Source organism: Podarcis melisellensis (assembly GCF_964234715.1).
Source record: "Podarcis melisellensis genome assembly, chromosome: 2".
Lineage (NCBI taxonomy): Eukaryota > Metazoa > Chordata > Lepidosauria > Squamata > Lacertidae > Podarcis > Podarcis melisellensis.
Window position 1 is genome coordinate 102,627,003 of NC_138529.1, and position 16,188 is coordinate 102,643,190.

Consider the following 16,188-nt stretch of genomic DNA (forward strand, 5'->3'; position numbering starts at 1 on the left):
GCATATTAGACATCCACACAGCTTTGATCAAAATCTTTAAAAGATGCTCTGGGGAGTCAGAGGATCTGTAATGACATGAAGCGTAATTTTAATGTATCCTTGTATCCACCAACACACCATTGCACAGAAATCTGGCAAACAGAATTCCTCCCTCTGTTACTCCCTAGATAACTGGTCTAAAAAGCAGTACCTCTTACTGGATGAACCACAGTATGTGAAACAAATTTCTCCTCAAGGAGGAGTTGTTGTGTTTTGCAGCCATTTAAAACCTAGTAAGTTGACATACTGACCAAATGAACTAGGAATGCAGATTTTTCAGTCGTGCTGGTAAGCTTATGTTTTAAACGCCCGTCTTTCGCCCCAGGCCACAATCCTACAAACATCGCTGAGGAAACACAAACCATTTAAGGCCATCATTTTAATGAATGCTAGCTCTACAACTTTTAAGAATATAGTGTTTCAAAAAGAGAGCAATTGTGCCGAATGGAATTGTTTTAGGGGAAGATAATGTTTTCCACTCAAAACATCTTTTTGTGAAAGTTGCGATCTCAGGATGTAATGTTTTCCACATGCCCAGCTTTATGACTAAAGCCCAAAGCATCCCGCACATCTTAGGAAGAGTACACATTACACTTTGCAAATAATGGTAAAGCATTTAATGAACCTGAGTTAATAATGGCCAGCTTAACATTGCCGCTTGTCAGTTTAAAAATATCCAAATTCCATTTTGGCAGTCAGCAAAACTAGTTTGCTGTATTTGATATGGCCAGTCGTCCAGGAAACTAACACTTCTCTATATTCATCCTGTTTAGTTAACAACCTGAAGTACCCATAAATATTCTGGAGGGAACTGATTTCTGCAGGAAGGTGTTAACTTATAAATTCTACCCTCCCTGGAATTAACAAGCATTTAAATTATGAACAGGCAGCTCTGCCTTGACCCCAACTCTTATGGGTCCAGGGATAGGAAGGGATGGTTGTCTGATCTCATTACCAACACAGGGGCAGAAGATCCCACAAATGAAAAGAAGAGGCAAGATAATGACTCAAGTTGTCTCACTCACATCCAAGTGCTGGTTTTGACCAGAGGGCCATGCAGGAGAAAGATAAGACAGCTCCAGGATATGGAGAACCTAGGAGCATGTAACCAGAGTCATCTTGAACTTAGCAAAGTGGCTTGAAACAAGCGATTTTTAAAAAATAAAAAAAAGTAGGCACTCAGCCTGCTCTGTATTGCTAGCCAAACCCTAAAAAAAGGAAACCACTCACTATTGTTTTACACATCAGCTGAAACTTGTTTTGGCAAGCCCACCCAGTCATATGATTTAGGGGTTGTTGTTTTTACAAAAAGGCAATTTCTTTTAAAAGAAAAAAAAATGCTTCATAGGTTTTACTTATTTTATCAGTTTAATTGGGGGTTTAAGCATTTTTTAATTTTTTTAATAGATTTGCATATTTTATTAAATTTACCAGCTGCTTTTTTACCAGGGTAACTAAAAGCAACTTATGATACATAAAACAAAGCAAAAAAAATCACATACTGAGATGGGATGTCCATTGAGCCAGCCAGGCACGACGACGCAACAGGCAAAGTTCAAGCGCTCTAACAAAGGCCCTCAAAACAAGCAAAAGTCTATTATGACAAACTGGAGTGAAGCAAAAAATCAAATGAAACAAAGAAAAAGAAGCGGATTCTAATGATGATCACAATCTTTGGTTTGCTCTCTGTTGGAGCTTTGATATGATTGAAGATCTTTCGACACTGCAACCCTTTCTTAGGTTTGTGCCCTGTATGAATTCTTTGATGCAAAGTAAGGTTGTTGCCACTCTGACTGAAGCTTTTCCAACACTCGAAGCAACTATAAGGTTTGTCCCCTGTGAATTTATTGATGCAAGAGCTTTGAGTGAAGCTCTTGCCGCACTCCTATGGGCATGGCCAGGATTCACGTTGTGGGGGGTGAGATTTACTGGAGAGGAGCTGAGCTATTTGCAACACAATTGGCCACTTAATTATTTTTTATTTATGTACTTGGTTGGGGGGGGCAGCTTGTCACTTGCCCCCCCCCAGCTATACCCCCTTCCCATCACTTACTATGAACGCCTCCCTCATTCTCTTATCATAGCAATGGCACCCACCAGAGAGGTGCTGGAACTGAGCTCTGGCAAGTTCTTGCTGAGAAAAAGCCCTGGAGAGAACCACAGGGAAACCAACAACAGCCATTTTTTCTGTAGGCCAGAACAATTCCAATAGTACTTGTTGCCCACGAAGGCATGTGTACTTCTGAAAAACAGATCTTTTAAATAATCATTTAATCAGCAACAGTTAAAAAGAAATCAAACACATGTGTGTTTCCAAACACAATTCAATGTGTTGGTGTTGACCTTTAAAGCCCTAAACGGCCTCGGACCAGTATACTTGAAGGAGCGTCTCCACCCCCATTGTTCAGCCCGGACGCTGAGGTCCAGCGCCAAGGGCCTTCTGGCGCTTCCCTCATTGCGAGAAGCAAAGCTACAGGGAACCAGGCAGAGGGCCTTCTCGTTAGTGGCGCCCGCCCTGTGGAACGCCCTCCCTTCAGATGTCAAAGCGATAAACAACTACCTGACAGTCAGAAGACATCTTAAGGCAGCCCTGTTCAGGGAAGTTTTTAATCAGTGACATTTTAGTGTATTTTTAGTCTCTGTGGAAGCCGCCCAGAGTGGCTGGGAAAACCCAGCCAGATGGGCGGGGTACAAAAAATTATTATTATTACTATTATTATGTAACTTGTGCATGTGTGGTCAGGCTTGTCTAAAAACAAGCAACAGGCAGCACAAAGAGCTCAGTTAAGGCACCTGTCAAATGTCAACAGGCAGGGAGTTCCAACGAGTAGGTGCAGCCTGCACTAAAATACCCATTTCTTACAAGCGCAGAACAAGTACCGTATTTTTCGCACGATTGGACGCACCGGACCATAGGACGCACCTAGTTTTCAGGGGGGGAAATCAAGGAAAAAATATGATTCCCCCCCCCCCCCCGCAGCTCTGGGAGCAGTGGACAGGTTGCACGCAGCCTGTGCGCTACTCCAAGACCTTCTCCCTGCTTTTGCGGGAGGTGGCGGAATTCCCCCACCTCCCGCAAAAGCCCACAGGAGCCCCGCTTGACTCCTGCGGGCTTTTCGACCAGGAGGGAGAAGGGACTGAAACGGCCAGTCAGTCCCTTCTCCCTCCTTGGGCAAAAGCCCCCAAGAGCTGCGCGCTCTTTAAAGGCTGCGCGGCTCTTGCAGGCTTTTCTGCGAGGTGGGGGAATTCCCCCACCTCCTGGAAAAGCCAGCAAAGCCGTGCAGCCCCTTTAAAGAGCGCACGGCTTTTGCCTGCTTTTGCGGGAGGTGGGGGAATTCCCCCATCTCCCGCAAAAGCCCGCAGGAGGGAGAAGGGACTGACTCGGCCAGTCAGTCCCTTCTCCGTCCTTGGGGAAAAGCCCCCAAGAGCCGCGCGCTCTTTAAAGGGTGCGCGGCTCCTGCGGGCTTTTCTAGGAGGTGGGGGAATTCCCCCACCTCCTAGAAAAGCCTGCAGAAGCCACGGAGCCTCTTTAAAGAGCGCACGGCTTTTGCCTGCTTTTGCGGGAGGTGGGGGAATTCCCCCATCTCCCGCAAAAGCCCGCAGGAGGGAGAAGGGACTGACTCGGCCAGTCAGTCCCTTCTCCGTCCTTGGGGAAAAGCCCCCAAGAGCCGCGCGCTCTTTAAAGGGTGTGCGGCTCCTGCGGGCGTTTCTAGGAGGTGGGGGAATTTCCCCACCTCCTAGAAAAGCCTGCAGAAGCCACGGAGCCTCTTTAAAGAGCGCACGGCTTTTGCCTGCTTTTGCGGGAGGTGGGGGAATTCCCCCATCTCCCGCAAAAGCCCACAGGAGGGTTGGAGAGTAGCGGGAAGGCGTCGCACGCCTTCCTGCTGCCCCCATCCTCTGGGGCTGGCGATGGGGGAAGCGCTGCTTTTCCCCCGCCAGCCTCAAAGCCGGGTTGGAGAGTAGCGGGAAGGCGTCGCGCGCCTTCCTGCTGCCCCCCATCCTCTGGGGCTGGCGATGGGGGAAGCGCTGCTTTCCCCACCGCCAGCCTCAAAGAGCAGACTCTCCTGGCTTCAGTGGAAGCAACGCGAAGCCTCTGTAGCGCAGGCTTCGGAGGCTTTGCCTTGCTATCGCTGAAGCCAGGGAGCCTGCATTCGCTCCATAGGGCGCACACACATTTCCCCTTCATTTTTGGAGGGGAAAAAGTGCGTCCTATAGAGCGAAAAATACGGTATTAGCTAGCACCTGTTGGAGTGCCAGTTCTGTGAATCAAAGTGGTGGAGTGAATATATATGGGGTAAATGGATCCTGCATTTTGCTTTGGGCATGAAGGGAATAGGTAGCAATAGACCATTTATAAGTAATTTTTTTTTGGGGGGGGAGGAACCCACCAAACTATGCCCTGGAATACAAGAGAATGATTTTTTTTCTAATGGGATCTGTGCTTTATTAAAGTTTATGAACCCATTACCAGGAAAAGCCCATTTTGAACAACAACCGGTCCAAAGGAATCCAAACCAGCCACGGTCACAAACCACGGAAATGTAGGTGAGAATGATGCACTGGTGCAGGAAATCTGCATTTAGCTCTCTGTTCTGAGCCATAAAACAAAACATCAACAATTACAGATATAGTTAAGTATAAGATGTACTCTGTGTATCATTAAGCAGTTGCATTAATGTACACAGTTGGCATTGTCTTGAAAAGTATTTAAATGTATGTCCACGCAAACTATTCATGGCCTCAGCTACAATAATATACTGCAACTTGGGGTCAGATCTGAGATTTCTGATCCTCTGGCACCATGACTTTAACAGTGCCTTCCATCACTGTTTTGCCACTTTCTACAACAGTACAGGAGACGGAAATATAAGCAAGACATCTCTTCAGTTTCTTCACTTCCGCTGCAGCTAAGACCTCTTCTCCAACATATAACGGGGATGGGAAATGAATTTCCTGAGAAAGAAAAACGCAGCCATGCCCAGGCATCTTAGTGCCCAGAACAGCAGAGATGAGTCCGTTGATCAGAACACCGTGGACAACTCTCCTGCCAAATCTTGAGCTCTCTGCATAGTCTTCGTTCAGATGCAATGGGTTTGTGTCTCCCGTTAACTTCGAAAAGGTAACAACATCCTCCTGCGTAAATGTCTTGGTTAATTCTGCCTTGTCTCCGACTTGTATGTGCAAATGATGAACAGAGGGTTGAGCAAGTGGAATGGCAACATCTGGCCGTGCTGGGAAAGTTTGTTGGAGTCTCGCACATAGAAATCTGCATTTCAGCCACGCTACCTGCATCTTAAGACAGCTCTGGCTTTTCACAAGCTCGAGCCAAGTTGCCTTTTCGGTTTATTTAATCCAGCACCAGTTCTCTGCTGTTCCCAGCTAACGCAAGAAGAAACGGAGAAGTCTAGGAAGGGGAACAAACAGGAACATGAATTTCAAAACAAGAACAGGAAAATTCCTCTTGCAGAAAGCAAAATGTGAGTAACTTGTGACAACAGAATGGAAGTTGATTAATCTTCTTGGAAACCAGATTTAATAAAATATAAGCCTAGGAGGTGAGGGTGAAGTGGGCATTTCAATGACAATGGCAGGGCAGGAACATTCAGTTCTGTAGCCACCAACAGTCACTTTCACATGCTGATGACAGCCTATATAATTATTTGGTATTCAGAAGAGGGCCAAGGACAATGGGGGGTGTTCTTGCAAAAAAAAAAACCACAACATGATATATCAGCAAATCAGTAGCCACAGAAGTGAACATTCGGAGTGAGCAGCTTCTAAGCAAGTTTGACAAGGCTTTTTTACGCATTTGTTATTTAAATTTCTGTTCCACCTTTCAGCACTAGGACTAAAAATATACGATGGGGGAAAGTCACTTCCTTAGAACACACAGAATAGCTTACTTTTCTAAACAATCCCATATTGAAAAGAATTGGTCTTTTACCAGCATGAATACTGTTCCACAGTACTGTACATAGATTTCCATGATCTGGAAGCTCCAGGGCAACAACCAAGTATATTTGATAAACGATGGAATTAAGGCATAAACTTTGATCAGCCAGTTATAATGAGGAGACTGAAGTGTGGCTAGCCAAGTAGTGTGAAAGAGAATTCTGATTGATTAGTATTAACCAATGATCCAAATACTTCATCGATTACTCCATTCATCCAGAAAGCCGTGTTTTAGCTAGCTGAGACTATTAACCGCAGAGGAAAATCAAAGCAGGTGTGGGACTTAAAATGAATTTTAATCTCTTCACTATGAAAAAGCAACCATATGGGTTTCAAATTCCTTACTTGAGGTATTTATTGTAAGCTACTTTTGGTTTTTCAAGAGAAATTCAGAAAATAAGACCAATTAACTACAATTTGCTATGTGTGTACTACAAACCAATACTGAAATAAGACTTCTGTGACTGGATATCACATAACATCTTTTGGCAGCAATTTTTTATCCATCTGGGAGTAACCACCATTGCACTCGAAGGGACACACTCCCATGTAAATCCAGAAAAAAAATGACCATTCTGTTAGGCAGCTTTATAACCTGGGATTAGATTGCTTGCATCTTAACTCTTACCTGTATCACCCTAAAAGCACACTTTCTGTTCTGATATGAACCAAACAGCGTCAGAGCACTCCACAGCTTTGCGAGGCCACTGTTCAAACGACAGAATTAGAGACATTCTTGCTCACATAAAACAAGTGCCAACACAACATGACAGAAAAGGCTAAGGAGAAATATTAAGATTTCAGTCTCATTCATTGAGAGGCAAGATCCACAGTTCTGTATTGTTGGAATTTTTAAACACACCTTTCCACACACAAATTTAGTGAAAATTTCCTCTTTTTTTAGTAGAATGCAGAGAACACCTTGCACAGAATTGCTATGTGGTTGCCAGAGTAACTCAAATCAAGTTTTTTTGGTTAACATGGTGTAGGCCTGGTGCTGGTACTTCATACAGTGTGGTATCTTGGTTCTCAAACTTAATCTGTTCTGGAAGTGTGTTCCAAAACCAAAGCGTTCCAAAACCAAGGCAAGCTTTCCCATAGAAAGTAATGCAAAATGGATTAATCCATTCCAAACTTTTAAAAACAACCCCTAAAACAGAAATTTAACATGAATTTTACTATCTAATGAGACCATTGATCCATAAAATGAAAGCAATAAACAATGTACTACAGTCACACAATCAATCACTCAGTAGCTGAACTGGGTTCTACAGTCACAAAAACAAACCAAAAAGAGCTGCAAAAACAGACAAACCTCAGCGTGACACTCAAAATGGAAGTGTGGCACTCAAATCATAAGTGTAACACTGAAAATGGAGCACGTTCGGCTTCTGAAAAAGCTTTGCAAACCGGAACACTTACCGTATTTTTCGCCCCATAGGGCGCACCTAGTTTTTTGGGGGGGAAATAAAGAAAAAAAATTATTCCCCCCCCAGCCCCCAGCACAGGCTGCTATCCGCAAGCCTAGGGAGCCCGGCGGGAAGTTGCGCCGGTCTCCCCAGGCTTGCGGATATCTGCCCAAAGCCCGGAGCGTGCTCCGCTGCGCTCCCCGGGTTTTGGGCTGTAGGCTGCTGTGCGCAAGCCTTGGGAGTTCCCGCGGGGCTCCCAAGGCTTGTGGAAAGCTGCCCAAAGCCCGGGGTGTGCAGCGCTACGCTCCCCGGGTTTCAGACTGCAGGCTGCTGTGCGCAAGCCTTGGGAGCCCTGCGGGAACTCCCGCGGGCTCCCAAGGCTTGCGGAAAGCTGCCCGAAGCCCGGGGTGCACTCTGCTGCGCTCCCCAGGTTTCGGGCTGCAGGCTGCTGTGTGCAAGCCTTGGGAGACCTGCAGGAATTCCTGCGGGCTCCCAAGGCTTGCAGATAGCTTCCTGAAGCCTGGAGAGCAAGAGGGGCTCCAGGCTTCAGCGAAAGCCTGCATTCATCCCATAGGACGCACACACATTTCCCCTTCATTTTTAGAGGGCAAAAAGTGCATCCTATAGGGCGAAAAATACGGTACTTCCGGGTTTGCAGTGTTTGGGTTCCAAGTTGTTTCCGTACCAAAGTGTTTGAGAACCAAGGTACTACTGTACTGGCATCTTGAAATTGGAAGTATTTTTCCAACCCTGACCTTGCAGGAACGACGAGGAAATTATACCTTCACCACCATTAAGTAACACTCCTACACCCAAGCAACAAGAATGCTACATACAGGCAACTCCCCATTTGTGAATGATTGGCACAGGCACAACCATGGAAGCAAGCACCATTTTCGGCACCAGAAGAGGGTGAGGGGCTTTTGCATGTCCTGCTGACGTGCACAGTTCCTCAGAGCTGCATAAATGAGGAGCTGCCTGTACCAACCAAGCTTGTGACATCTTCTTTAAACATAAAGAGCATCCCCTTCATTTTAGAGAGCCTTGTTTTCACCCAATAGCGCTTGCTAAAGATGTATATTCAGAGCTCCTTACGCATTAGGTACTCTGAGTACTGCAGACAATGTTTCTTCCTCATATGTCAGCACATCGACAAGCAAAGCGGCACCAACCTAAAAAGAAAAGACATTACGTTGTTACTAAGAAGCAGAAAGAGACTTTGAAAAGGAAGTTGCTGAATATTCATATTTTATATTGCTTCCTCTCTTCATAGTCTTCTCTTGTTAGGACTGCAATGTTTCACCCTTTAAAGTTGGGAGAAACTAGTTTTAAAAGCATAAAGACAAACAGTGCATAGTTGTACTCCTTCAGAAGCCATCTTTCCTCTATGCAGTGGATCCAAATAAACAAGGGGATATTTACATATACATAATTTGGAAGCTGAAGAAATGCCATCTCCAAATAATGACCGTCAACATAAACAACAAACATACCTCACCATGCAGCCGTTTCAGAGCAGAGATGATAAGCTGTTTGAATTCAACAGCATTTAGGCTAAAGTCAGCTTCCTGAAACTCCCTGAAATGTAAGTTAGCAATAAGTCTTATTAGTAAATCCTATTGATCAACAAAAGAATACGCCGCACAAAATCCTTCCAAGGTGAAGGGGCAAAAGGGAAAAAAGGCATGAACTTACAAATGGATCTTTAGATAGTGGTATTCAGAAGCATTCTTGAGAACTATTCTTTTATAGGAAGATGGCTTGTTGCCCTCTCCAAATTCAGTCATTTTGGTAAGCTGACTTCTAAAAGAAGAAATAGACATTTAATGCACATCAAGTCCTACACTGGAAATTCCACAAATTGTCAACTGACATTCGTACTTTCAAACATGTACACAACAGAGTGCAACTGGGATGTTGCCAGTTTCCCTTCTACACTAGACAGAAGGACCATAAGCCAAGGACTCTTCAGCAAAGATCTTCAGGCTTGGGGGGTCAGGAGCTGATGGGAGCAGTAGTCCAAAGAACTGGGGGGCTCCCATGTTGCGAAACCCAGTGCTGTACAAATCGCAAGTACAAAAAATGCCATTCAAAGCTCTGCAGAACTTTGAAGCATTCTATATTTTTATATATGCTGGCCCAATCGCCTTCTCAATCCGCCCCACGGACAGTCCAGGAATCAGCGTGCTTTTACAAGAGTGGAATGTGTCATTTTATTTAAAATGCATCTCTGGGTTATTTGTGGGGCACAGGAATTCGTTCATATTTTTTTCAAAATATAGTCCGGCCACCCACATGGTCTGAGGGACGGTGGACCAGCCCACAACTGAAAAAGGTTGCTGACCCCTGAGCTATAGCTTAGGGCCCCACTCTCTTGGCCCCCACCCCCCCAAAAAATCACTATTAATATACTTCTTCTTAATTGTATTTCAGTTCAACAATTACTCTGATAAAATACATAAAATGGCTTTAGATACCTATTAGGTCCATAAATTACCATAAAGCATATATTCAACACAAAAAACAGCGACAATTTGTTGTTGACAAAGGACAGGTGCACATATAAAGGGCCCCATTACCTTCAGTAGCTTAGAGCCTCATCAAACCTAAATCCGGCCCGGTATACAAATTCAATAAAAATGAATGAATGAATAAATGAATTTTCCCGCAAGTTAAGTGGAGCCAGCACTGAAGTCAACGTACGAAATATGCATCGGATGTGCACAGGAGCCGGCCAAGGCTGCCACGAGAGTTTCTTCGACGGAGCCCTGCGACGGGGAAACCTACCGACAACCGTCCTGCAGCGAATCAGGCGCCACATGCCTTTCTTCTCGGGACCACACACAGAACGATGCACAGAGTGGGGGGGAAACAACCGGACAGAACTTCCGCCGGCCAATGATGGAGCCCCGTATCTTCCGTTCTGGCCAATGGCGGATGCGCGAAGTCGTCAGGAGCTCCGCCCCGCGCGTAGGCCGGCGGTCCAATGAGCTGTTCGATCATGGAAGAGACGTAAAGGAGCACTCGGGAGAAGAGAGGGCGGGGGAATAATCAGAGTTGGCGGGGCGGTTTGGAACGCTTGGTAGCCAATAGGATCCAAAGCTCTATGCTTCGGAGGCGGGGGGGGGGGGGTATCTCCCTTAAGTTACTGGACCTAGCGCGCCTGCGTCAAAGGGCGTTCGAGTGGGGCTGCTTTGTAGAGCGCTGCTGCGCTGTCGCGGAGGCTGAGAGCTGGGGAAGGGGGACGGGCAGCGAGCAGCGCTTGCCTTGCTGTGGGGACGGAGAGCAAAATGGGTCGCGAAGCCTTTTTCCCCACCCGCATGCCGCTTTTGCTTTTAATCCAGGGAAAGTTTACAGTCAAAGCAAATGGGGACAGGATGCCTCGCTTTGCTGCCATTCTTAGTCACAAGCAGGCACCGTTGTGCTAAGTGAGGCTTACTCCCGGGTAAACGTGCAGCGTTTTTCGGGAGCCCTCCCGTGAATTAGAATTTTGTTGCGTTTTTTTTTCTGCTGAGTCTGTTACTTCTCCATGTCTACGTGGGTGGAGGGGAAAAACATCATTTTTAAAAATCATTCCCTTTGCAAAATTCTCTACTTGGGCATGAAGTCTTGCGCCAGTCACTGCCTCTCAGCCCAGTCTACCTCACAGGGTTGTTGTGGGTACTATTACTCAGTGCTTTTTTTCGGGGGGGGCGCAGGGGTACGCATACCCCTAAACATTTTGTGAATCTTAAGTTTAGCCTCATTGAGGGGCAGTATTTCAGTATGAGTAGGAAAATGAGAGTATCCCTAAACATTTTTTTTAGAAAAAAGCACTGCTATTACTACTATTATTTATCAAATTTCTATGCTGCCCTTCATCAGAGAATGACGGTGATTTGCAGTATAAAACACAAAAATATATTCCATAAAAATAAATAAAAACAATTACCCCTCGCCCCAGTTTAAAAGTTCATAATTACCAACAAAAGAAGAATGGAGGATGAAATTAATGGACTATGCAGAACTATGGTAGATAAACTAACAGGAAGGATTCGAAATCTGCGGGACCAGAAATTCACAGAAGACTGGTGTAAATTTACAGATTATTTGAAAAGTAATTGTGATGATCAGACTACGTTTGTAAGTTTGCAAGAAGTTTTGTGAGGTGAATTATTGGAACTATTGCAAAAATGGACAAAGGGGAGGATGGTTAGTTAAGATAATTAAAGCCAATATGAATTTAAGAAATGCATAAGAAGTGGTTAAAATGGTGGATCATCAGAGGTGCTGATGGAAGTTCAAAAAAAAAGATTGTATAAGTGGTGAAGTTTTGTGGTATGTATTATAATTTATATGTTAAAATTAATAAAAAATATTATAAAAAATAAATAAAAGTTCATAGATTGTTTAATTAGCCAAAGACCTGGGAGAAAAGGAATGTTTGCTTCCCTAAGGATGCCTAAAGATTTAATGAAGGCACCAGATGAGTTCCTGGGGAGACCAGGGAGCAACCTCAGAAAAGGCCTCATGTTGCCGCCCTCTGGGTACACAAATGAATGCTTCTGATGATGGCTACAGGGTCTGGGTGGGTTCATATGGGGGGAGGCATTCTTGAGGCACTGTGGTCCAATTTATAGGCAAGGAGGGGAACCATGTACGCCAGCTTGAGCTCCTTGGAGGAAAAAAGGTAGGATATAAATGCAATTTAAATAAATGAATAAACCTTCCTGCAAGCAAATCAGGATGAATGCTCAATAAATAGCCAACAGCGTTTAATCATCATCATCATCATCATTTTATTTGAAATAAATAAAAAAAATTGTCCAGTAGCACCTTAGAGACCAACTAAGGTGCTACTGGACAATTTTTTTATTTATTTCGACTGCATCAGACCAATACGACTACCTACCTGAATCTAGAATCATTTTATTTGTATGCATCCCCAGATCCCAGCTATGGCCCAAATTAAATCTGATATTGCAGGACAAACGACTCCTCTTTCTTATAAAAGCCCTGTACAATGGAACCAAACTGCAGGTCCGATGTAGTCGGCAGGGACAGTTATCGAACAGTATCAAGATGACTGGGGGGGGGGGGAGACAGGGATGCATTATGACCCCCCCACTGTTCTGCCTACTCTTAAGCAACCTAGAAGCGAGCCTAATGGACCCAGATGGACACCTTCCAAAAATAGGAATGAGAAGAACCTCCTTGTTATATGTGGATGATGCGGCCATCATTTCATGTTCCAGACCGGGTTTGAAATATCTGCTGAGGAAGTTTTCTGATTACTGTTTTGAAAATGGCTTATCCATTGATTATGAAAAATCAAAAATTTTAGTATTCGAAAGAAGCTTCTCCTGGTTTAAATGGGTGCTGAATGGCCATAACCTTGAAAAGATTAAATACTTCAGTTTTCTACGGCTCACATTCCATCATACAAGATCTTGGAAGCACCACTGGCAAACCTCCCTTCAAAAGGCGGAGATCACAAAGCTAGCCATACTCAGATTCTTTTTCACAAAGGGCGGCAAGTATATTCCAACAGCCTTAAGGGTTTTCAACGCAAAATCCGTTTCCCAATTCCTGTACACTGCAAATGTCTGGCATAATGGGGACCTGCCTAAGCTAGACGGCTTTCAGGCATAATTTCTATGACCTCTGCTGCAGGCACCCAACTGTGTCCCCAACTCCATATTTCTGTTAGAAGCTGGTGAATGCCCAGTTTGAACTAAAGCATGGTGGGCTGCCCTAAAACGTTGTCTCAGGATTGCAGTGTTTGATATAGGGAAGGGTTTGTATCAACACCTGACCAATGATGAGTTTGTCAGCAATTGGCAGAAAACCATGGCCAGAAAAGCCATCTCTATTGGTCTGTCACCCCCCCCCCAACTCTATTATCTGGACAAAAAAAATTCCTTCCAGTAGCACCTTAAAGACCAACTAAGTTAGTTCTTGGTATGAGCTTTCGTGTGCATGCACACTTCTTCAGATACCATTTCATGCGGCTCAATGTGGTGCCTTCCATAGTTCCAGTTACAGATACCTATCTGTAACTGGATCTATTATCTGGGTTATGAAGGCACCCTAAAGACGTTAAAGCAAAGATTATGAGATAATACACACAGTGACTTGCAATCTCTATCACATGCAGTCTGTAGTCCGTTGGCAGTAGGAGTACAATATGGGCATGTCTTGGAAGTTAACACCTTACATTAAAAACCTGAAAGTACCAAATTACCGAAGGTTATTCACCAAAGCCCGACTAAACATCTTTCCTTCTGCAGTGTTGGATGGCAGGTTGAGAGGAGTTCACTACCAGGACAGACTTGGCTCGTGTGCCCAAGACATCAATTCTATAAAACATATTTTGCTGCACTGTGCGAAATACGAGCAAGCCAGGGCTGAACTGATATTACCCTTGCTGGTACCTTTCCCCGGGAAAATCAGAGGATCACTATGTCAGGTTCCTATTGGAAAACTGGACTAACACTAGAACATTAGCAGTGGCAAAGTTTTTATCGGTGGTTGGAAGAACCAATGATCCCCATCTTTAAGTCTGAACAAAATGCTACCTGGAGGTAGGCTGTCTGAATTGTGTATTGCTTTGTAATGATTTGTTGGGTCTCTGGACCGTAATAAAGATTGATTGATTGATTGATTATTTGTATGTCACTTTTCCACAGTTAAAACAATACTCAAGGCGGCTTACAATATGAAAAGATTTACATAATTACAAACATTGCAAAGTTGTCATAAAAATATATATAAACACATCAAAAACTACATAACCAAACTGAACAATTTCCACATAAAAATAAAGATACAAAAAAAATTAATATGTCAGTAACAGCAGCCTCCAAGCAACTTGGGATGAAGGCACAATATGCTGGTGGACTGGAAGCGCCCAAAATGAAGAAAAGTAGAGGGGGAGAACAATCTGAAAGAGATGCCACAAGAGGCCGCCAGTAGACCAAGGAAAGGAATTGTGGTTTGCTACATAAGAATGGAACCAGGAAATGAGCAGCAACACAGTCTTGTGGCACCTAAAAAGACATTCATTATGGCATAAGCTGTTGTTTCTATGGCTCCATAATTGCAAGCCTTCCAATCTTATCCAAATAAACTAGGTCTAAAATCTTGCCCCTGATGCACTAATTGCTAGAAGTAGGCCTACAACACAGCCTTTCTGATATACTGTATCATTGCTTGCACAGCTACACAAAATGTGTGATATGCAACTAAATCATTGGATATCACCCAACATCCCAGGGCCAGTGTGGTGTTAATGGTTAGCATGTTGGACTATGACTTAGGAGATCATGATCCGAATCCCCACTCAGCTCACTGGGTGACTCTTCTTACCTCTGATGCACCTACCCTAATATGGGACGCGGGTGGCGCTGTGGGTTAAACCACAGAGCTTAGGGCTTGCCGATCGGAAGGTCGCGGTTCAAATCCACATGACAGGGTGAGCTCCCATTGCTCGGTCCCTGCTCCTGCCAACCTAGCAGTTCGAAAGCACGTCAAAGTACAAGTAGATAAATAGGTACCACTCCGGAGGGAAGGTAAACGGCATTTCCGTGCACTGCTCTGGTTCGCCAGAAGCGGCTTAGTCATGCTGGCCACATGACCCGGAAGCTGTATGCTGGCTCCCTCAGCCAATAAAGCGAGATGAGCGCCGCAACCCCAGAGTCAGCCACGACTGGACCTAATGGTCAGGGGTCCCTTTACCTTTACCCACCCTGATAACCGTCTTTTCACTCTGAGGCCTAGACACATCCTGCCTTGTTGTTAGAATTGGCTTTCTTCTTGCTAAATCATTATCATACTAGTTTCCAGGCCTTGAATGTTCCATCCTTTCTTACTACGTTGCAAGTTCATCCTTTATCACCCGAGTGGGAATCCTGCAGACCTCCAAATGTTGGACTACAACTCCCATCATCCCGGAGGATGGAATGGGACTGATGGAAGCTGGAGTCTGGCAACAGAAGGGCCACGGCTTTCCCAGGCTTACTTTATAGCTTGGGTCCAGATTTCCCATGAGTGTATAATTCCTCCCTCCCTTAATCCAACAGTAGCCTCTGCTGGATCTCAGTCCCTTCTGTGAAGGGCAGGAGCCCTTCCATACTCGAAATCCAAACTCTGGACCCAATTCTGTATCATCACCATGTACTTGGATGACACAGTACGAAATAAGGATGGTGATAAACATTAAGAAGCAGAAGGTTAGTGCACGTCTTCTGGAGCATCAGGTTTCCCCAGAGGTTCATGCAGATCTTTTCCAGAAAATGTCTTGCGAGGTAACAGGTACGGATCTTCCTTGGGGTTTATTCCCGAAGTCTTTCTATAGCTGCAAGACAGCAGAGGTTTAGAGCTACCTAGATGGCTATCTTCCCAGGTTAACAAGCCCTACTTTGGCCCTCAGTTAATCTACAGCGCATTCAGAAACCACCTCCTTGCCTGTTGGACCCACCACTGGTCTTGTATGCTCAATCTTCGCATGTAGAGGAAGTCCCTAACTCACCAAGGGTTTGAGGCCCATCGGCTACACTCACCTGTTTTAGTTGGCTAGCCAAAGCCTCTTCCCAGCACTGTTGGGGGGGGATATTCTTCCTGCCCCCTAATACAGCAACCAATGATGTCAAGGACACTACAGTGGTACCTCGGGTTAAGTACTTAATTCGTTCCGGAGGTCCGTTCTTAACCTGAAACTGTTCTTAACCTGAAGCACCACTTTAGCTAATGGGGCCTCCTGCTGCCGCCGCGCCACCGGAGCACGATTTCCGTTCTCATCCTGAAGCAA

At 44.9% G+C, this 16,188-nt stretch overlaps 1 protein-coding gene across 6 annotated transcripts; it reads right to left on the reverse strand.

Annotated features, from left to right (window-relative positions):
• Positions 1-4,457: 4,457 nt before the first annotated feature.
• Positions 4,458-10,359, reverse strand: LOC309365198 (ribonuclease P protein subunit p14-like). Of its 6 annotated transcripts, none has more exons than XM_081903419.1 (6): positions 10,104-10,359; positions 9,096-9,200; positions 8,894-8,978; positions 8,496-8,572; positions 6,620-6,698; positions 5,240-5,443 (listed from the first exon to the last, which is right to left on the reverse strand). In XM_081903419.1, the coding sequence occupies exons 1-6, from the start codon at positions 10,112-10,114 to the stop codon at positions 5,387-5,389; spliced, it is 414 nt and encodes a 137-aa protein (XP_081759545.1). In that variant the 5' UTR covers positions 10,115-10,359; the 3' UTR covers positions 5,240-5,386. The 6 variants fall into 6 exon arrangements, with proteins under 6 accessions (XP_081759543.1, XP_081759545.1, XP_081759544.1 ...); XM_081903418.1 differs by having other exon boundaries at positions 9,096-9,203; XM_081903422.1 differs by having other exon boundaries at positions 10,188-10,357.
• Positions 10,360-16,188: the final 5,829 nt, after the last annotated feature.

Bases quoted from the DNA above. Each gene is read 5' to 3' on its own strand.
- LOC309365198 (XM_081903417.1), bottom strand. From the start codon at position 5,331: ATGCAGGTAGCGTGGCTGAAATGCAGATTTCTATGTGCGAGACTCCAA.